The sequence below is a fragment of the Bactrocera oleae genome, chromosome X (genome assembly GCF_042242935.1).
Source record: "Bactrocera oleae isolate idBacOlea1 chromosome X, idBacOlea1, whole genome shotgun sequence".
Classification (NCBI taxonomy): domain Eukaryota; kingdom Metazoa; phylum Arthropoda; class Insecta; order Diptera; family Tephritidae; genus Bactrocera; species Bactrocera oleae.
Window position 1 is genome coordinate 23754684 of NC_091541.1, and position 24856 is coordinate 23779539.

General features: G+C 33.1%; 1 protein-coding gene across 6 annotated transcripts in view; it reads right to left on the reverse strand.

Annotated features, from left to right (window-relative positions):
- Positions 1–24856, reverse strand: part of Zyx (lipoma-preferred partner zyxin) — a 412145-nt gene that overhangs the window by 259640 nt on the left and 127649 nt on the right. For all 6 annotated transcript variants that reach the window (XM_070112677.1, XM_070112673.1, XM_070112674.1 and 3 more), the window contains exon 5: positions 17500–18022. In XM_070112677.1, coding sequence (XP_069968778.1) covers positions 17500–18022 — 523 coding nt within the window. The remainder of the gene's footprint in view (positions 1–17499; positions 18023–24856) is intronic.

Here is a 24856-nt window from a genome sequence, read left to right on the forward strand (position 1 = left end):
TTGTTGCTTGATATGCATAGTGGAAAGTGACAGAATCAGATGGAATTGAAAATGGTGTTATATGGGAAATAGGCGTGCTTGTAGTCCGATTTCGCCGATTTTCGCACCATGAAATAGTAATATAAAAGGACGCTATACACCGAATTTGGTTGAAATCGGTTAAGCAGATCCCAAGATATGGGTTTTCACCTAAAGGTGGGCTGTGCCACGCCCACTGTCTAATTTTGAACGCGATTCCTATACAGTTATCTCAAACCATCCCAGAGATACAATTTAATGTCTCTGGTGTGTTTCGTGCTTGATTTATCGCGCTTTTAGTAGTTTTTAACAGTACCGTTATATGGGGAGTAGGCGGAGTTGCCACCCGATTTCACCCATTTTCACACTGTAGGTAGAGGTTCTAAAAACATTTGCTTCCAGTGAATTTTGTTATTATAGTATTAGCGGCTTAGGAGATATGCACATTAATCCTATTAGGGGCGGGACCACGCCCACTTTAAAAAAAAATTTTAACTACAGATGCCCCTCTCTATTGTGATCCTGCATACCAAATAAGAGTTTTATATTTTGTTGTGGAGCTTAGTTATGGCAATTTATTTGTTTTTGATTATTGTCGTTTTGTGGGCGTGGCAGTGGTCCGATTACGCCCATAATACCACCCGTCTCACGGTACCAAGAAACATGTCTACCAAGTTTCATAAAGATATCTCAATTTTTACTCAAGTTACAGCTTGCACGGACGGACGGACGGACAGACAGTCACCCGGATTTCAACTCTTCTCTTCATCCTGATCATTTATATATATATAACCCGATATCTAACTCGATTAGTTTTAGGTGATACAAACAACCGTTAGGTCAACAAAACTATTATTCTCTGTAGCAACAGGTTGCGAGAGTATAAAAAAGTAACAAAGTAAACTCTAGTGCCGCCATCTATGTGCCGACTAGTGCGTTAGAATCTGCTATCCTTTATCGACTTCCGGTAAAAATTTCAAGAAACAAGTTTATGGCGATGATTGCCTATCCTGTAGCAGAGTGCACGAGTGGTTTCAACGTTTTCAAAGTGGTGCTGAATGGAAGGCGCCGGACGAGCCGAAACCCAAAAAATCGCGCCTGGAGAAGTCAAAAGTGAAGACAATGCTGATTTGTTTTTATGATTCCAATTGTATTGTCCACAAAGAATTTGTTCCACCCGGCCAAAACGTTTATGCGGAATTTTCGATACTTTTCGTAGCTCGATTTGAACAGATCTCAACATCAGCTGATAGCCAGAGATACGAGGTGTACTCAAAAGAAAAGGTGAATTTTGAATTTTTTTGGAAAGTGCATATTTATTCACCAATATCTGTTTTGTCCACTTCCAAGTAATCCCCTTCGGATATAATACACTGGTGGCAACGCTTTTTCCAATCCTTGGAGCACTTCTGAAATCCGCTTTTCTTTCACTTTTTTCTTCAATTCTTGGCCTCCTGAACGATACTAATGCGATATTGTTTTTGCTCAAAATTTAGCAATTTCGGAACAAACTTCGCTGCCACACGTTTTATGCCCAAAACATTCGAGAAAATTTAATGGCATGAGTTATCCTCTGCAACTTCCCTAATATTGATTCGACGATTTTGATGATCACTTTTTTCACTGTTTCGATGTTTTTTTCGCTTGTTGACGTGATCGCACCTCCAGGATGCTCATCGTCATCACCATCTTCTCGGCCTTATACTACTTACAAACACTCTTTCGAGACATAGTGGACTTGCCGAATGCCACAGTCAACATTTCAAGTGCCTTGGAGCCATTTATTCCATTTTTAACGCAAACTTTAACACATATTCCTTGATCCATTTCTTTCAAAAGTCAAAAATCGAAAAGCACACAAGAACGTGATTAACCTTTTCTGTTGTCAAAAAGAAACTACTAATCGAAATTGGCTCCTAATGCAAGCACATGATAAACATATGTGTCCGAAAAAAAACCAAATATCGATAATCGAATGTATACAGCCCGAAAATATTAAAATTCACCTTTTCCTTTGAACACACTTCGCAAAAAGTCGTAAATCCGTATTTTACTTATTTTTATACTCCTGCAACATGTTGCTACAGAGTATATTAGTTTTGTCCACCTAACAGTGGTTTGTACCACCTAAAACTAATCGAGTTAGATATAGGGTTATATATATAAATGATCACGATGACGAGACCAGTTGAAAACCGGGTCTGTCCGTCCGTCTGTTTCTCTGTGCAAGCGATATCTTGGGTAAAATGATGATAAGATTTAGCATTGCAACTGGGCGGAATTCTACAATTGCCACGCCCACAAAACGCCGTTAATCTAAAACCTATAAAGGGCTATAACTAAGCTCCAGATTAATATACAAAACTGTAATTCATAGGTTTTATGTTCATATATATCTCCAAACCCACTTAAGCTAAATCAACCAAACTTGCTCAGAGCAAAAATTTGCAGCATATCCTTCAAAAGTGTGAAAATGGGTGAAATCGGATTACAACCCCGCCTACTCCCCCCATAACGGTTTTGTTGACAACTACTAAAAGTGCGATAACTCAATAAATAAAAGCGTCGTTTTGCGGCCAAAATGATACAAAAAAGCTTTATAGGAGCCACTATAAAAATTTGCAATGGACGTGGCACCACACATGTTTAATTTTAACCAAATTGCTATATTACAGTGCGAAAATGAACGAAATTGAACAACAACCACGCATTTTAAATTCCATCTTATTCTGTCACTTTCCAGTATACAAACCAAGAACCAATGAATACAAGTATATCGAGATAAAACTATGCACGAATAGTGCCTTTAAGATTTGCCACGTTGCGAAGATCAGACTACAACTATTCAAGCCCATAGCAAGAAACCGAATATACCCCCGTTCTTATTAAGATTTTTTTATCGAAAATATCGGTCAATCTGTGAGATATATTATTAAAATACTTGCAAGAATTTTTGGCGCTTTGTGTCGGTTTTTCAGATCATGTGATATTCGATATGCGCCTATGTATGCTGATCAGACTAGAAATTAAATCATTACATTAGGGATATGCTGGACCGATTTTTAACCATTTTAAGATTATATTACCATCACAAAAGGATGTCCTCATTATTTCATTATGGTATCTTGCAAATTAAATTATATTTTTGGTATAAAATGAATCATAAGTTCGGAACTAACTTTATGATTAACAAGTAAGGAAGTTCTAAAATCGGGTGTAACCGAACATTTTATACTCTCGCAACTTAAAAGAGAAATTACGGCAGGTGTTGGCAAAATTGTATATTAAAGGAAGTATTGATCCGATTCCACCCATTTTTGACACAAAACATACTATTATCGAGAGTTTCATTTATTTATTTTATTATATGAATTTTAATTATATATCTTACACATTGACCGAGATTTTCGGTAAAAATTCAACTATAGGTACTGGGGTCCACATATCCAGTATCTAGGGGCTTGAACAGTATTGTTTAGATTTACACAATTTTTGGTCACAAGGTGAAATATTTTAAACGCATTATTAACACAAAGTTTTACCCCGATACAAACATTTCTAGATTTGCATATTGGAAAAGTGAAAGAATCACATGGAATTTAAAATGGTGTTATATGGGAAACAGGCGTGGTTGTGATCCGATTTCGCGCATTTTCGCACTATAATATAGAAATATGAGAAGAATGTTATGCGCCGAATTTGGTTGAAATCCGTTAAGCAGATCCCAAGGTATGGGTTTTCATCTAAAAGTGCCTAATTTTGAACGTTCTTCCTATAAAATTATCTTATACCATCCCAGAGATAAAATTTAATGTCTCTGACGTGTTTAATGCTTGATTTATCGACATGATTTATTTTAACATGTGTACCAAGTTTCATAAAGATATCTCAATTTTTACTCAAGTTACAGCTTGCACAGACGGACAGACAGTCACCCGGATTTCAACTCGTCTCTTTATCCTGATCATTTATATATGTATAACCCCATATCTAACGCGATTACTTTTAGGTGATACAAACAACCGTTAGGTGAACAAAACTATTATGCTCTGTAGCTACATGTTGCAAGAGTATAAAAATATATAACCCCATTTCAGCTATTTTTGAATGAGAACCACCAAAACTCGAGAGGACGGAATTTATTTTGAATTATTTCATTGAGGCTTAATTTGTCTATTGAAAAAAGTGGTTGTGGTCCAATGTCAAAGAAAAACAGCATTTGGTGAATATTAGTCAAATAGTTGTTCGGAAATTTTCACATAAAAGCACGTTTAATGTAAATTTTCGAAAAGCTGCGAAATACAAGCTGCTACCTCTTAATTTCAGGTTTCTTACTATTTACCTTAGGCAGCTACCTCACTTTAGTAATTGTGACACACATATGGCACTTGTGGCAATGGTCACATTTCGTCCATTGACAGTATTAAACTTTCCAAAGTTCCAAGGAAGACGTGAGACGAGTTTTCAAGATATCTAATATTTAGGCAAGCTAACGTACAGACGGACAGACATACATACGTACGTCTAAAAATCGTCTCTAAAAAAGCATCGTTAGTCTACATGAGAATACCCATAGAAGTACGTAGAGAAATTTGATTATAAAAATATTGATTCCTACAAAAAACTATAAGCATTTTGACAAAAAAATTAAATTTGTAGTCAATAATTTCGTAATAAACTGGCCATAAATGAAAAAGTTTAGAATCAATCGAAATTACCCTAAGTACTTCTATGCAAAATCCAATTCTAAAGATTATCTCAAAATTTGAAGTCGATCTGAAAAAACTGTCCGAGTTTTTTGTCTTGCCAATTGGAAAAAAGTAGTTTTGAGAAAAACGCGTTTAAAGTCTCACATATTATATAACCAGAGAACAGACAAGAATGAGAAGGTGCAAATCGAATTTTGTATGGTGCTCGATTGAACGGCTAACAGAGCTGAAGAACACCAAGTAGCGAATTCACAATTTCTTACATATTCGCTACTATTTAGCAGAAACATGTTACGATGTAGGGCATAGAAATATGAATATGTCGTATACATATTTTACACGACAAATATAAATGACAGTTTTTTTTTTGTTAATTGTTGAAATTACACTATAATTTTTAAAACTGAAAGGAATGAATAGACTGAAAATAGTACAAATTGTGTTTATTATTATTTTATTCCTAAATAATTCCTAAAAATCCTTTGACATATGTATGTATATAATAAATTACAGCTTATATTATTACCTACATATAAAGTTAATATAGATTTCATGAATTATAAATTATGAAGTTTATAACATTTCAAAAGACCAAACGCATTTTCGCATTTGTACATACATAGATACATATGTATGTATCTAATTATGTGTCGATGTAAAGAAATATGAACTCGAGCTGTACCGAAATAACAAAAACATAAACAAACGCGGACGATTATCACTGCTTCCCTTGTCGCTCTAACAGCTTTGCCGACAAATCATCGTTAATATGTATATTTAAATATGAGCATGCATACAAGTTAACGGCAGCCTCCACAAAGTAACTTTACGATCATTATAAACAAAACTATTTCTTTGCACTCAGCAAAAATACAGCTTCTTAAATAAGCATCTTTGCTTATCTAAGCAACAAATACTCTTTTTATTAAGCTAAGACCACCCATATAATGTAAACAACAAAACTAATTGCTGAATAAGCGAATATTGTAAATTGACACTTATTATAAGACTTAAGCATATAAGAAAAATGTATATATAAGAGTAAATTGAAATAAAGAGATTTAGTCTTCCATCAGGAGCACTCAAGCCAATCGTTTGATTTCTTCCGTGCGTTGCGCGGAAAACTATATTTTTTTATACTTCCATAAAGGAGGAAGTTAATTGGCGCCCAACGCGTGGGGCATGTGTTAGTGATATCCTCGGTAAAAAAAGGGAGAAAAATCAAGTATCTCTAGCCGAAAGGATAATCATAATGACGTGTGTCAAAACCACAGAAAAATAGCAATCAGGTATCCTCACGGGAGGAGAAAAGAAAAGAGACAAAAAATGTACGGCTACGCGAGCACGACGCGAATAAAAGGCCCGAAAATCAAAAAGTACGGCTATGCGAGTGCACAAATTAAAAAAAACCCTCAAAAACTAATTTAAATACCAAAAAAAAACAATAAGTTCTAATACTAAAGATTTTTTAAAAAAGTTTGAAAAAGCAATTGCAAGAAAACAAGCGTAAACGCTGTGAACAAACGAATCTTCAAAAAAATACAACGCTATGTAGTGAAATAACAATAACAGCAAGTGAACTATAACAAAAGTGTTACTCTATAACTACGCCAATTTCGAAGCAATTCAAATAGAATAAAGTGTGTAAAAAAATATAAAACCCTACACCAAAAACTAACAATCGAAAAATTAAAATAAGGGAAGCTAAACAGCAATCAACACTGGCAAGGGAAGCTTAACACCAATCAACAAACCCCTTTAGAGAAGGACGCAAAACGAGTAAGCTGATATTTTAATATATATTAAATGTATAACAATAAAATTGTATTATTGTAATAATCCTAGTAACATAAAATATTTTAAGTATAAGTACTCAAATTTATAAAAAAAAACATGCTATAAATCAAGGCTCGACCAGCCTATAACAAATATTTAAAAACCGCGATTCACCACCGCAAGGGGAACCCTCCGGTTTATAACATAAACTCAATTCTGCGATTCTGTACTTCAGACCCTCCAGGATAAAAGAGTTTCCTTTCCTAGAAAGGATCAAAAATTATAAAAAAAGCATCTTATAAATCAAGGCTCGATCAGCCATATAACCAAATATTTAAAAACCGCGATTCACCACCGCAAGGGTAACCCTCCGGTTTATAACATAAACTCATTTCTGCGATTCTGAACTCCAGACCCTCCAGAATAAAAGAGTCTCCTTTCCTAGAAAGGATCACAAAATTTATTTAAAAAAAAAAAAAGGAAACAGAGATTCCACAAATCTAGCCGAAAGTAATAACGGCAAAACTAATAAAAATATATATATAAGAAAATAAAACAAAAAATGTATTTCCAAAATTTTGACAAAAATGGCAGACGCTTTACCAACTGACTCAGACAAATGTAGGTCAAATAAATCTTATTAAAGTTCAAAAAAAAGGGATAAGGTAGAAAGAAACAAGATAAAAAGTAAAAGCACATTATTTATTATATACATATACTAGAAATATGTCAGGGGCATTACCAATAGATTTGGATGTTGATAAACTAGAGAAAATAATTCGAAACTTAGGGAAAACTGAAAATCCTTCCAAAAATTATTTACTAAAGGATGACCCATCTAAAAACATAAAATAAATTGTATGAGGGCAGTTTTTAAATACATAGAAAAAAACAAAGTAGCAACAATTGAGGACTATTACAATAGGGATACAATAGTATCTGAAACAATAGCTATGATTAAGGTATGTGAAAAGGAAAGACGTTAAACCAATATAAAAAAAGGCATCCTGTCCTAGAAGAAAGCATATTTTTAATGGGAAATAATTCAAGTACACTAAGATACGAAATACTTTACTATTGTAATCATTGCAAGGGCAACCATAGAACTGAAACTTGCCCATATTTAAAACATACAAAAACTAAAATAATAAAAAATGGCTCTAAATAGTGAGAACGAGAATCTTGTTGCTAGACCAATAACTGTAACAAATGCTTCTCTTAAATTAGAGGTAGAGGAGTTGCGAAGGCAACTGCAGGACTTAACACAGTCAACTACAGTAGTTGATTATAAAATAGAAGTGATCGATCCACATATCAATTGTGATGAGTCACTTGAGGTGGTCAAGTTACTACCAGAATTTAATGGCAAACAAACTAAATACGTTAGCTGAAGGGAATCAGCCAATAACGACTTAAGTTTGTATGTAAGGGGCAGCCGTAGATATTTTGCTGCATTAACTATACTAAGAAATAAAATTACAAACAATGCTAACGACATTTTATCCAATCACGGAACGGTTCTTAATTTTGATGCCATTTTGGCACGACTCGATTTTGCTTACACGGACAAGCGACCAGCTCATATTATCGAACAGGAGATGAGTATTTTGCGACAGGGCACTTCTTCAATTATAGAATACTATAATAAAGTTAATGAAAAATTAACTTTACTTATTAATAAAACAATAATGACTTACGGATCGGATAATGCCGTAACTAAAGAATTAAACGCAAAGAATAGGCGGGATGCGTTGCGTATATATATAACAGGTCTAAATGGAAATTTAGCCAATATAATATTTTCATTATCACCAAGTGATTTGCCAAATGCGTTGGCAAAAGCACAAGAATTAGAATCGAATAATATGCGAGCAATTTTCGCATCACAATTCGGGAAAAATCCGAATTGTTACAGACAACGTACTAACATCAATAACGGAAATTTCAATAATAATTTACGGTTTCCACAAACCCAACTTCAAAGAGGCTACAACCAAAGGCCCTTACAACAAAACATTCAGGCAAGACCTATCCCAATGGATGTCGATCCAAGTACTCGAATTCAAAATCGACCACATTATAATGTAAATAATACAAGTAATGTACAGAATACAAGAATACATACCACAGATAAACGACCATATGCCAGCGCACAAATAAGTAATCAACCACCAAATAAAACACAAAGGATAAATAATATTAAAGAGGATCATTTTTTAGATCAAAACTAACTCTGCCATATATTTTCTTACATGACAGGGTTAATGGCCAAAACTTTAAAATTTTAGTAGACACGGGAGCAACAAGTTGCTATATAAAATCAGGAATTTATAAGAATAAAAACGAATTAAATATATATAAAAGAGTAAAAACAATTAATGGATTTTCGATAATACGATATTATCATTTTATTACTCTATTTGGTAAAAGACAAATTTTTTACGAAATCGAAAATTTAGAAGCAGACTTTTTAATTGGATACAAATTCCTGAAAAAAATTAATGCAGTGATCAACTTAAAAGAAAAAAAGTTGATAATAAATAATGAAAAGGAAGAAGACATATTTAGCTTAGGAAATGAATCTGAGCAACATGAGATAAAAGACAATTTAAAAAATGAAAACACTAAAGGAAATATAATTACTTTGGGAGCAGAGACTCCTAAAGCGCCAGCTGAAGATTTATACCAGCACAATGAATATAATAAAAATAAAAAATTTATTGTGGAACAAAAAAGTTCTACAACGCCAGCCGATGGTAATACCGGCAACAAAAGTAAAAAATTCAATTATAAAAAATATAATGTGGAACAAAAAAGTTCTACAACGCCAGCCGAAGATAATACCGGCAATAAAAATAAAAAATTTATTGTGGAACAAAAAAGTTTTACAACGCCAGCCGAAGATAATACCGGCAATAAAAATAAAAAATTTATTGTGGAACCAAAAAGTTCTACAACGCCAGCCGATGGTAATACCGGCAACAAAAGTAAAAAATTCAATTATAAAAAATATAATGTGGAACAAAAAAGTTCTACAACGCCAGCCGAAGATAATACCGGCAATAAAAATAAAAAATTTATTGTGGAACAAAAAAGTTTTACAACGCCAGCCGAAGATAATACCGGCAATAAAAATAAAAAATTTATTGTGGAACAAAAAAGTTCTACAACGCCAGTCGACGTACTTACCGACAATAAAGAAGATTATATAAACAAAATAAATTTAGAGGAAGAATTCTCTGAAGCACCAGCCGAAGGAAATACCGGCATAAATGAAGAAAGAATTAAATATTTGAGAAAAAAATAAATGAAATACATTCTTCAATAAACATGAATTTACCGTTTCGAACGGATATTCGTGCGGAAATAAGAACCTCGGTAAATACTCCAATTTGGAGTAAACAGTATCAGTATCCTTTAGCATCAAATGCTTTTGTGAATAAAGAGATCGATAATCTTTTAAAAAACGAAGTTCTACGACCAAGTAAAAGTCCTTACAATTCTCCAATCTGGGTGGTACCAAAAAAGGGTATCAATGATGATGGCACAGCAAAATTAAGAATGGTAGTGGATTTCAAAAAACTAAATGAAATTACTATTTCGGATACATATCCGATACCAGATACTAACGTTATACTTTCAAATCTAGGAGGATCACAGTATTTCTCCACAATCGATTTAGAATCAGGATTTCACCAAATTTTAATGAAGCCTGAGGACATCGAGAAAACTGCATTTTCAGTAAATAATGGAAAATACGAATTTTTAAGAATGCCATTTGGTTTAAAGAATGCACCAAGTATTTTCCAACGAGCTATGGATAATGTATTAAGAGAATTTATTGGAAAATTCTGCCACGATGATAATGCCATTGATGATATAATTGTTTTTTCACGCAATCTAGTCGATCATATAAAACATTTGAATCAAGTAATCAACTTACTTAAAAAATCGAATATGAAAATATCATTAGAAAAGTCAAAATTTTTTGAAAATGAAGTTGAATTTTTGGGATATATAGTTGCAAAAGATGTAATCAAAACGGATCCGCATAAAGTCAAAGCGATTTTTAATTTTCCATTACCAAAAACAGTACGACAACTTCGAAGTTTCATGGGAATGATTGGATATTATAGGAAATTTATCAAAGATTTCGCAGCAATAGCTAAACCACTAAACAAACATTTATCTGGAGAAAATGGACATGTATCTCAGCATATGTCAAAGAAAATTGAAGTTCGATTAGAACAGGATGCAATTTTAGCATTTGAAAAATTAAAACAATTACTAACCAATCAAGTAGAATTAACGCAACCAGACTTTAATAAAAAATTTATATTAGCAACCGATGCCTCAAATGATGCATTAGGTGGTGTATTAAGCCAAGATGGAAAACCTATTACATTTATCTCTAAAACATTGAATTCCACAGAAAAGAATTATGCAACGAATGAGAAAGAACTTTATGCCATAGTTTGGGCATTAAAAACTCTAAGAAGCTATCTTTATGGAGTATCAGATTTAGAAATACACACAGATCACCAACCTTTGACTTTTGCAGTCTCTTCGAGAAATCCTAATGTAAGAAAGAAAACATGGCATACCATTATTAAAGAATATGCTCTCAAAATGATTTATAAATCGGGAAATATTAATATAGTCGCAGATGCCTTATCTCGTAAAAACTTAAATATTATAACTGATGATTCATCAATGGACACACAACATTCAGCAGAGAGTTCTGATAACACACAAATTCAAGAAACTAAAAAACCATTGAATCAATTTAAGCAACAAATACTTCTTAGTAAAGGTCGCTTTACCATTCACGAATCTATTAATAATTTTAATAAAACTAGACATATTATTGAATATGATACACTCGAAAATTTAATGACTATTCTAAAAGAATTTTTACAACCAAATCTTGTAACTGCAATATATTGTACACCTGAAGACTTATATGAAATAAAGGTTAAATTAAAAGAAACATTTACTACCAAGTTTTTATTTACACAAAATTTTAACATGGATATACCAAACAAAGAAGACCAGGGAACAATAATAGAGCAAACTCAAAACAGAGCGCACAGGGGCTTTGACGAAAATATTAAACAAATCTCAACTTTTTACTATTGGCCAGAAATGCATAAACAATTTAAAGAATACATTAGAAATTGTGAAATTTGTAATAAAAATAAATATGATAGACATCCCATAAAAATACCTATTGGAGAGGTCCCTATACCTAAAGAGGAGGGAATTCAAATACACATAGATATATTTTATGCACAATCATTAAAATTCATTACATGTATCGATAGTTATTCATAGTTTTTGGTTATTAAACAAATTGAAGATAAAATTAATTTAGAAGATAAAGTGTTAGATATATATCAAAGTTTCCCTAATGTAAAGAGAATAACAATTGATAATGAACCAGGATTTACTACGGTACAATTTAAATCCCCGATGCAGAGACTTCAGATTGAAATTTATTTCTGCAACCCAAATCATAGCACCACAAATGGTCAGATAGAGAGGGTCCATTCAACAATAATTGAAATATCGCGATGTATAAAACAAGAATATAATTTAATCAGCTTTTCAGAATCAATATATAGAGCCGCTCACCAATACAATAAAACTATACATTCGGTTACTGATAAGAAACCATTCGAAGTCCTTTATAACAAGGTCTCTCATGATAATTTACCAGATAAACTTTTATTAGCACAAACTAGGATGCTAGAAAGACAAAATAAAAATAGATTTAACAAAACATATTTATGTGGAGATGTTATCTATGAAAAAATAATAGGGGAAAGAAATAAGCTAAATCCTAGATACAAGAAACAAGTAATAAAAGAAGATTTAGGGAATAAGGTCAAAATTAACTACAGAAATAGAATAGTACATAAAGATAATATTAAATCTTGAATATATATTTTCAGAAAATAATACCCTTAATATTTATACCCTGAACAGGGTATATTAATTTTGCCACGAAGTTTGTAACACCCAGAAGGAAACGTCGGAGACCATATAAAGTATATATATAAATGATCACCGTGACGAGCTGAATTGATTTAGCAATGTCCGTCTGTCTGTCCGTCCGTCTGTCCGTCCGTCTGTATATACGCAAACTAGTCCCTCAGTTTTTGAGATATCGATCTGAAATTTTGCACCTGTACTTTTCTCACAAAGAAGCTGCTCATTTGTTGGAACCGCCGATATCGGATCACTATAGCATATAGCTGCCATACAAACTGAACAATCGGAATCAAGTGCTTGTATGGAAAACTCTTTCATTTGACGAGGTATCTTCACGAAATTTGGCACGGATTATTAATTAAGGCAACAATGTAATCTCCGAAGAAATTATTCAGATCGGATGACTATAGCATATAGCTGCCATACAAACTGAACAATCGGAATGAAGTGCTTGTATGGAAAACTCTTTAATTTGACGAGGTATCTTCACGAAATTTGGCATGTATTATTATTTAAAGCATTAATCTAATCTCCGAAGAAATTGTATGGACCGGATGACTATAGGATATAGCTGCCATATTAACTGAACGATCGGAGTAAAGTGCTTGCATGGAACATTTTTTTATTTGACAAGATATCTTCACGAAATTAGGCACGAGTTATTGCTTAAGGCAACAAATTATTCTCCACAGAAATTGGTCAGATCAGATCACTATATCATATAGCTGTCATACAAATTGAACGTTCGGAATCAAGTTCTTGTAAGGGGCCTTTGTTTTTGTGAAGGGTATTATAGCTTCGGCGCAACCGAAGTTAACGTTTTTTCTTGTTTTAATATTAATTGTTCAAACAATGACGGACATTGTGGACTATACAAGAGAAGATTATGTCTTATTAGAGGACGGAGACGTAGCTTTATACAATGACTATGGCGACATTTTTCATATTACTAATTTAACTTATTTTAGAGAACTTATAAATTCAGACAAAAGTTATAGTAATAAAAAATACAGATATAATAATTTACATGGGAATAATGAAAATGAGGTAGCATATATTAATGATTTAGATACAGAACCAGAAATTGAAATTATCGAAACTTTATTAGAGCAAATACAAAATAAAGATACAAGATATAAGAGAGGGATTAATGAATTAGGAACACTATGGAAGTGGATAGCAGGAACACCAGATCATGACGATTTAGTGTTAATAAATAATAAGTTAAACGAACTAATTGAAAATAACAATAAACAATACACAACCAACTCTGAAATTTTTAAAATAATCATTCAATTAACAGAAAGAATTAAAAATGTAAACGAAAATTCACATGTTAAAATTTTAACGAAAAGGAAATATCAATTTTTAATAACTGAACTACAAAATATGGTTCATACGATAGCTATGGCAAAAATAGGAATTTTAAACCCTGCAATTTTACATTTAAATGAGATAAAAAATATAATGCAAAATGAACACGGACGATTGACTATAACTGACTTAATGGACATTTCTAACTTTAAGATATTACAAAATAAAGATGTAATTGTTATATATATTAAGTATCCTAAAATTATAAATGATTGCAAATATTATGAAGTAAGAGCAATCACACAAGAAGACGGTAAATTAGTAATTGACAAAGAAATTGCAAAATGCAAAAAAGAATATATTAATATAAAAAATTGTAAAAAAGAAATGATAAACACGTATTGTAAAATTAATACTACAAATACTTGCCTATCAGATATTTTGTCCAGAAAAAAAGGTAAATGTAAAAAATCTTTGCTTATTTAAGCAACAAATACTCTTTTTATTAAGCTAAGACCACCCATATAATGTAAACAACAAAACTAATTGCTGAATAAGCGAATATTGTAAATTGACACTTATTATAAGACTTAAGCATATAAGAAAAATGTATACATAAGAGTAAATTGAAATAAAGAGATTTAGTCTTCCATCAGGAGCACTCAAGCCAATCGTTTGATTTCTTCCGTGCGTTGCGCGGAAAATATATTTTTTTAATACTTCCACATACGAGGAAGTTAATTTAAATATCGATATTAAAATATGTAAAATCGACAAAAACTTTGTTGCTAGTTCTGTCTAGTGACTATATTTTCTGTCTATTACGGGGTTGTCACTTTTCCCTTCTCGAAGGAACATCAAAAACTCGTTCAGTTTATGATTTTTATTAGCTTTTGCTATCGTCGCAAAAACCGCTTGTGGGCAAGCGCCTGTCCGGGGAGATGTGGCGTTTTGTTTTATTAATGGAGCGACTTAACTTATTGCTTGTGCGCCTACGCGTTTATAAAAGAAAATGTTTTTGTACAACAATGTTTGTATTTTTTGTTATTGGCTTACATACTTATATGTGTACGCATATACATATGTATGTATGCAAATTGTTCATGTTTAGATGATTAGTATGTATGTAAATGCATACTTATATGCATAGAAAAATAAAAGCTTATGTATTTACATATAAACATATTCAGATATACGTATATACTTGTATGTACATTCATATTTAATTATATTTTTTAAGGTATATGTATGTACCATACATATGAACGCACATATACCCCAATATAAAATTTTTAAACGATAGATAAATAATTATTAAAATAATAACTATTGACATAACATTGTCATCAAAATTGCCGAGCCAATGCTTGTTCGACTTCATATTGATGTCATATACATATGTACATACATAAATTATTTAAATAAATGTTTAGAAATATTTGTTAATTCATAAATTAGTATAAATGTGTTTACTTAAAGATTTACTAAAAATTTTAAAATTTTAAATGTTCGCATAACATATTTTCATTCTCTGGTGCTCTCATGAAAATTATCTTGTTGAGAATGTTCACACAAGAAATGGCTTAATTTTTACAGATACCCTTCTGCCAAAATTCAAAAGAATGTTAATATTTCACGGGGTGAATTCCCCGGTTGAAATTTTACAAATATTCGATGTCGAACCTGCACCTTCTCATTCTTGTATGTTCTCTGATATAACATATAACTGAGCCGGAGGTGGGCTTACTATATACGCTTTACCTCGTTTGAAAAAATGTTTCTCGCTACAAATCAACTTGAAACTTATTTTTATACTCTCGCCACTTGTTGCTACAGAGTATAATAGTTTTGTTCAATTAACGGTTGTTTGTATTACCTAAAATAATCGAGTTAGATATAGGGTTATATATATACAAATGATCAGGATGAAGAGATGAGTTGAAATCCGGGTGACTGTCTGTCCGTCCGTCTGTGCAAGCTGTAACTTGAGTAAAAATTGAGATATCTTTATGAAACTTGGTACACATGTTTGTTGGTACCGTAAGACGGTTGGTATTGCAGATGGGCGTAATCGGACCACTGCCACGCCCACAAAACGCCATTAATCAAAAACAAATAACTTGCCATAACTAAGCTTCACAACAAGATACACGACTCTTATTTGGTACACAGGATCACATTAAGGAGGGGCATCTGCAAACAAAAATGGGCGAAATCGGATTACAACCACGCCTATTTCCCATATAACATCATTTTCATCTGTTTTTTTCACTTTCCAGTATGCAAATCAATTGATATATTTAACTCTATACCTATCTCGATTAGTTTAAGATGTTACAAGCAATCGTTAAGTGAACAAAATTATTATGCTCTGTGGCAATATGTTGCAAGAGTGAGAATATACAAAAAAAAATTACGATAAAATAACAGTAGAAAAACTTATTAAACTCTTGATAAAACAAGAAAAAGCAACCGAAGCTTAATATTCTTCACAAGTGCATTTCTTGTAGTAACTATATGTGTAACTAAATCTGAAAACGTAACAGGCCAACGGTTTGTTTCCAACGGAAAAGTTTGGCTAGCTTTTTCTAACCACGTTGTTTAATATAACCTTCAAGTCGAATTAAGATTACTTAATAAGAAGAAAAGATTTTTTATTAATCCTTCATTGTGATCGGTCAGTCAATGCTAGCAGCTATATGCTATAGTGATCAGATCCAAATATTTAGACGAAAATTGTGGCGTTATCTTGAACGATATCTCAAAAACTGAGGCACTACTTCGCGTATATACAGACAAACGGACATGACTACCGTAAATCGACTCAGCTCGTCACGTTGACCATTTATATATTATATACTCTATAGGGTTTTTCGACGTTTAATTCTGGGTGTTATAACCCTCGTGGCAAACAAAATATATCCTGTTCAGGGTATAGAAAATCAATAAGGCAAGTCGTAATTTGGAGGCAGTAAAAGTTAAACTAAGAGTTTGTGAGAAATGATGCGAACATGACGAATCAATACAACCCACTACTTCCGGACGACGTCTTCCCTTTAAAATGTTCTTTTATTTCCAGGTTAACAACATCAATAAATCTTTAAACGAAATTGGTTGAAATTCTTAGTACGTAATACCGTAATAAAGGTATAAGGTTATAGCAAATTGACGCACACTCCTATAGCCATTTTGGGAAATTTTTTTGACATCAATTGTTCCGTGGTGATCTCCATACTACTGACATTGACATTTCTAGTAAAAAAACCACATATTACCCTGCAAGCCACCTATCAATTAAATCGCCAGATATATAGCCAACAGCACTACTGTTAAAGTTTCTATGAGTTTCGTAAATCCCAATGACAGTTCTAGCCGAAACTCTTGTGTACGTGTGATCGTTCATCGCTTTCAAAGACCTTATGAGTTTCGCGATGTATATGTGTTAGTTTCTGCGCTGATTTATACGATGTACATATTGGAGTTTCGGTAGCCGTGACTTTCTGCATTATAAACATTAATCATTTTGAGCTAACTGATTGTGTTCATACCTATGCCAGCATATAAGTCTAAATTCTTAAAATTTGGGAGAATATATAGTAAGTAATATAATATAATCTATTGTTCCGATATTTACCACATTCGTCTCTTATTACTAAAACAGGTTAATATTTCAAATATTTATACATACCTTTTTTGTTTTCTTCACATACGACCTTAGAAGACATCTTACTCCGCATATGAATTATTTCACCATTATCTTTGTTTTCGATTAGCTTCGTAACAGGTTTTTGACTAATATACTTGCTGAGTTTTGTTTGTCTTAAATTATTTAGAACATTTTCAGCATCATCCGGTGGTTCAGATACGTTCGCATCAATTGCTTTTAAATCAACGGGCGATGAAAATATATGGGGATTCGAGTAAATGATGTTAGATGTACAATCTTCAGTTTCTAGCGCATATGGCGAAGATTTTGGAAAATTTTGAGCATCTGATAATAGTTTTTCGCTTTGATTATGTTGTGACAAACAGATGCCCTTCTTTTCTAACTGTAGTTTATGATGAGTCAAAGCTGCTAATTGCTGATCTAAAACAGCAGGAATGTCTAAAGTAGCGCTAGGTGAAGATTTACGCAATGCATTAGATGTACTATCCAATTGTTTGGAATAATGCAGTTCACAGACTTGTTCAGTTATAAGGCTCATTGACACCTAAAATATATAGGTAATCGAATGTATTAATACGACTTTTCATGTATTTATGTATATACTACACTGAAAATAATTCCATTAAGCAAATAAAGAATCAACTATTTTAACTTTAATAAATTTATACTCTCGCAACACGTTGCACAGAGCATAATAGGTTTGTTCATTTTACGATCATTTGTAACATTAAAAACTAATTGGTAAAAATATAGTATTATATAATCAAAGTGATCTGAATTACGATATAAATTTATTTCATAGAATTGCAGTACAGAGGGGCAGAGGGAGACAGAGAGGCTCCTTCTGAAAGGTTTCATACACATAAATATTTCTCAAAGTTTTAAAGTTATTATATCAACCTGATGCAGTAGGAACATTTCTCTCTACCGGTAATTAAAGATAGCACGTCACGTTTTTATTTAAATCGGTGTCGATGTCGTACCTTGGGCGTGACGCCGTCAAATTTTTGGCGAATTTATTACACCAGCAACTTCTCGACCCCTTTACAACTTTTCGGTTGACTTTATATCGAATATATCGTTAAATATATAAAAAATACAAGTAATTTATGCGAATAAATTTTCCTTTCACAATGTGGGTAAAATCGGTTGTGACCTTTAGTGATAAGCATTAAGTACTGTAGTACTTAGCACAGTAGTCTTGCATGTGAATCGGTATAAAAATTGGACAATAGTCACGACACTGTCAACTTTTTTTACCACACCAGCAACTTCTCGACCGATTTTCGACTTTCATATTTCAATGCGATTTATTATATTACGTATCCCAGAAACTTTTTTACTCGCTCGCAATTTCTCTTAATGAAAAGTGTTGGGTTCTATAGCATTCCAAATTTGGACAGTAAAGAAAAGAGGACATTCCTGAGCATTCAATTTCCTACAGAAATCACGAAATATGCTTTCAAGTAGTTGGAAGCGAGATATGAATCTTTCTATCCGATGATAAGTAAAGCAGAGGACCCTACCGTTACAATTAATAGTTGATACTTGGAGAGCCTTTCTTAGAGGTGTCTATCAACAAATTTTTCGGAGTACCAAGCAAAAAAAAACATTCGTAATAAGTATACTAGTACTATATACGAAGAAAGTTGTGTGCACTATTTTTTGAGGATCCCACCCACAGACTATATTTAGGTATGTAGCCAACATTTTTAACAATCTCTAATAAATACCCAATAAAAAAATATATATTACATAATTAACTTCCAAATAAAAATAATTATTCACATAAATATCCATGAAATAAATCTAACTTAAAAGCTATTTGGAAATTAGAATAAAATATGTGAAGCTCAATAAAATTTAAATAATGCAATTTCTTTCGTGATACTCATTTATTAGACTAAAAAATTTGAGTGTAAACATATTATGTTCAAAACTCTTTTCATACTTTGCATACAAAAAGTTGAGATATTGAACACGTGTTTAAACAGGAAATTTTTTTAGATCAGTATATGAACCAACCAGATGGTTGTGTCAGAAAGCAGAATGTAAACAAGTAAGGAAGGGCTAACTTCGGATGTAACCGAACATTTTATACTCTCGCAAAGTCAAATGGTATACTCGTTTGAGATTTCTTTGTGGATTGGCTGATATTTTCGGTAGAAGGTCAACTATAGGCACTGGGGTCCACATATTTAGTACCTAGGGGCTTGAACAGTTTTGGTTCGATTTAGACAATTTTTGGTCACAAGGTGGCATACTTTAAACGTATTATTCACGCAAAGTTTTACCCCGATATAATCATTGTTGCTTGATATGCATAGTGGAAAGTGAAAGAATCAGATGGAATTTAAAATGGTGTTATATGGGAAATAGGCGTGGTTGTAGTCCGATCTCGCCCATTTTCGCACTATAACATATGAAAATAACGTTATGTACCGAATTTTGTTAAAATTGGTTAAGCAGATCTCGAGATATGGGTTTTCACCTAAAAGGGGGCTGTGCCACGCCCACTGTCTAATTTTGAACGCGGTTCCTATAAAGTCACCTCATACCATCCAAGAGATAAAATTTAATGTCTCTAGCGTGTTTAGTGCTTTTGTTATTATAGCATTAGCGGTTTAGGAGATATGCACATAAAACCTATTAGAGGCGAAACCACGCCCACTTTAAAAAAAAAAAATTTAACTGCAGATGCCCCTCCCTAATGTGATTCTATGTACCAAATAACAGTCTTGTATCTTATTGCAGAGCTTAGTTATGGCAATTTATTTGTTTAATGGCGTTTTGTGGGCGTTGCAGTGGTCCGATTACGCCCATCTGCAATATCAACCGTCTCAAGATACCAAGAAACATGTCTACCAAGTTTCATAAAGATATCTCAATTTTTACTCAAGTTAGAGCTTGCACGGACGGACGGACAGCAGTCACCCGGATTTCAACTCGTCTCTTCATCCTGATCATTTATATATATATATAACCCTATATCTAACTCGATTAGTTTTTGGTGATACAAACAACCATTAGGTGAACAAAACTATTATACTCTGTAGCAACAGGTTGCGAGAGTATAAAAATTATGTCATCTTTTGAATAAGACGTTAAATTGAATTTTAGGCAACATAGACTTCAAGAAATGTAAATATGGATCGTGTGTCTAACGACTATACCGTTGTCTTCCTTAATGATGTCATCATAATGGGTTCCAGAGATAGAGCAATCAAGTAAAATACATCATCAAAATTTCATCCATAAAAAATGGTAAAAAGTGACAAAAAATCATAGTAGGTCGAAACCATTGGCAAAGAAAGGTATACAGGCATGTTCCAGAAACCGAATGAAATTGATGTGCTTTTGTTTTTACAAACCAAATGATTTTTGATTAAGGTGTTATGCAAACCGAATGATTTCATTTATTTCAAAGAGTTATAATTTCACATCGAAACTGCTGTTTGAAGAAATTGAGATTTGTTTTCAACTGATATGTAAACATTTTTTTCTATTGTAAAAATGTATATTTTCTTTACCGGACATGACTGCTGCCGTGAGAGTATTGTAAAATAATGCTTTCACGGTGCTGATGTCCGGTTTTAATACTTTTATTGACTATTTTATATTTGTTCGATGAATCAGAGCGGAGATTGTATTGGTGTTGGATTGAATTGGAAATGCATGGCAATGATATAACTAAATCTTAGCGACATTTCTTGGATGAATTTGGTACACCTGTGAGTAGCAAAATGATGCATATATGAGCGAATTCATGAAGCTTTCATTATCACTCAAATTTCACACAAATGGAAACACATTGAGCGTGTCACAAATTTGTTCAGGCGGCTAACATACATACAACCGCTTATTTAAAAATTTTCCCGGTATAATGCCTAACGTTTCTTTGTATCACCTTAAACTAATCGAAATAGATATGGAGTTATATATATACAAGTATATATTATATAAAAAACCCGGGTGGACGAGATGAGTTGAAATCCAAGTGACTGTTTGTCTGTCTATGCAAGCGAAAACTTGAATAAAAATTTAAATATCTTGGTGAAACTTGGTACACGTGTTCCTTGGCACTCAAGAGGGTTGGTTTTGCAGATGGGCGTAATCGGACCACTGCCACGCGCACAATACTCCGTTAAACAAAAACCTATAAAGTGTAATAACTAAGCACTAAATTAAGATACAAAACTGTAATATGGTGCCGTGGTGAGGGGCACTTCTAGGCTAAAAAGTTTTTAAAAGTGGGAGTGGCCCCGCCCTCTAAATGGATCAACGTACATATCTTCCAAACCACTGATGCTATCTCAACCAAACTTGGCATGAAGAAGTATTTTTAGCATTTCTGTGGAAGAAATCAGGCAATAACCACTCCCACTCCCCATATAACGGTTATGTTAAAAATTACTAAAAGTGAAATAACTCACTGAATAAAAGAGCCACAAGCATTAAATTTCACAGCCAGGATGGCAGGGAAAGGCTTAATGGGAGCCGGTGTAAAAATTGGATAATGGGTGTGGCACCGCCCACTTTTAAGTGAAGTCCTATATATAAGGAACTATTTAACCAATTTCAATTTGTGTGTGAGGTTATCCTATTATTACTATTGCACACCATGGAAATGGGCTGAATCTGTTGACAACCACACCTACTTCCCTTTTAACTATCGAAATCGAACTATAACCCATCAAGGACCCAGACACCAAATATGTGGACACCAGTGAATATGACTGACTTTTTACCGAACACATCGGTCACTCTATGAGTTCTAGTATTGAAATTCGAATAGGCATGCCCTTGTGCCAAAAGTGGGTAAAATCGGGTGAATACTTCCCTTAGCCCCCAAATACCTAATATAAATATTTTCGAACTTTCGGTTTACTTTTAACCGCATCTATCGGTCAATATGTAAGAAATCTTAATGAAATTTCGAAATAATCTCTTTCCAGTAATAGTGTATCTTCCACCATGTGATTGTAAATAATGAATCCAATACTTCTTACTTTGAATTAAAATATATTCGAAAATCCATCGTATCACTTTACCTTGCGGGAGTATAAAATATTGGGTTATATCCGAACTTAGACCTTCCTTACTTGTTTATTCTAATTTAAAGTATTGGACTTTTGAGTAAGGTTTTCCAAAGGTCAATTATTTAAAAATAACTTAGAACTTTGCCTTATTTCAATACTTAAAAATTAAAATATATGACACAAACAATTCTTTATTTTCACTGTCATTGTTAAGAGGCACACCTATTTTAAAAAATTTTAAGTTATACGAGATCTCCGATGGCGCTAAAAAAAAGGTTCTCCACTGCTGCAGTGATTCCGGCCTTCTCCGTGGATGAAACCTAAAAATAAAAAATTCTCGTTAAACTAGAAGATATTCTCCGTACAAAAAAATACCATAAAAAGAACATTAAAAATTGACAAAGTAGCGTCGTTTCATAAAAAATAAAAATTTTGGACGTTTTTGGCTTCCAAAACTCGATTTTTGATCAGATCAAAAATCGATATGTCATTATACAAGGTGCGTTCCAAAGTAAACAGTAAAAAAGTAACAAAGTAAACTCTAGTGGCGCCATCTATATGCCGATTAGTGCGTTAGAATCTGCTATCCTTTATTGACTTCAATTTCATGACATTTCATCTATTGGAAGTGAAGTTATTGCGTTTTAAGTGTCAGTATGTTTTTTTCATCGGTGCGAAAATGAGCTTCGAACAAAGACCTAACATTAAATTTTGTTTTAAAATTGGTAAAACTTTTACCGAAACGTTTCAATTGATGAAACAAGTTTATGGCGACGATTTCCTATCCCGTAGAAGAGTGCACGAGTGGTTTCAACGCTTTCAAAGTGGTCGTGGGGACATAACTGAGAAATGAGCCGAAACCCAAAAAATCGCGCCTGGAGAAGTCAAAAGTGAAGATAATGCTGTTTTGTTTTTATGATTCCAAGGGTATTGTCCCCAAAGAATTTGTTCCACCCGGCCAAAACGTTAATGAGGTATTCTACCTTGGAGGTTTGAAGCGTTTGGTGCACCGTATTCGACGTGTTCGGCCCGAATATCGCGAAGATGGAAGTTGGCGTTTGTTGCACGATAATGCGCCGTCTCATCGATCGACGCTTGTGGCCGATTATTTGACTAAAAATCAAATTTTAACAATCAAGCACTCCCCGTATTCTCCTGATATGGCACCGTGCGACTTTTACCGTTTCGGAAAAATGCATTTGCCGATGAAAGGAAAGCGTTATGCAGACGTGGAGACCATTCAGAAGGCTTGCACCGGCATACTGGCGGCCATACCGGGCAACGAGCTAAAACACTCGTTAGACATGCTTTTGGACCGTGCAAAAGGATGTATTAAAGCAGAAGGAGACCAATCTATATAAAATTAATTGATTTTGCTGATAAAACCATTTGGTTTGTCTTTTTTTTTAAGTCCTGTTTACTTTGGAACGCACCTTGTATATAGAATTATATACAGAACAGGCAAAAAAAATTCATGGTGATCGGATCGTTTGCTGTGATCGGCTGTAAATCAAAAACTATTTGATATATCGATTTGAAATTGTAGTGTATTATTTCGAAAGGTATAGACTATCGAAATATAATAATAACTAATATTTTCAAAATTGAACACTAGGTGTGCCACTTAAGTATGTATTAGAGAAAAGTTCTGCAAAATTACGAGCTCTAAGCATTTTAATTGAATTTATTGTACCAAAAAAAATCTAAATAATCGGTTTTGGAGATATTTGATATAGTTAACCGATCTGACCTGATTATACCTTTTTCACATAACCTCAAAATGTATGTGAAGGAATTAACTAACCAAGTTTTTGGTTTTTATTTTTTTCTTTTACAAATTTTTTTTGTTTTATAGAAAATTTGGTGTGAACTTACACTTTTATGTGCCAATGACATAATGTAAGAATATATTTTTTATAATATCCAATAATGGAAAAACCCGAAACGTATTGAATTGGTTCCATTATACATACATATGCATATAGGTATATACATAATGTCTGAACACGTACAGTAGACAGATTAGACAGACATTCCACAAGGAATATTCCTTAGCCAATCACTTCTTGTTTGCCACGACATTACCGCAAACGTGTTTAAAAGAAAGTTATAATCACTTATGAAGTTCATTATTAAACATCGTGTTTTCAGCGAAACGCGCTGTTGGGTAAATTCAGACGAGCAGTAAAACGCGGATTGCCAAATACACACATGCTTACTTGGTTGGTAGAGAAGATAAGAATGAATAAAATCGACGATGTGATATCTGCGGATTTTCCCGGTAATGATGAAAATCGATTCTTATATGTGATTGTTACAAAAAAATATGACTGGAAATG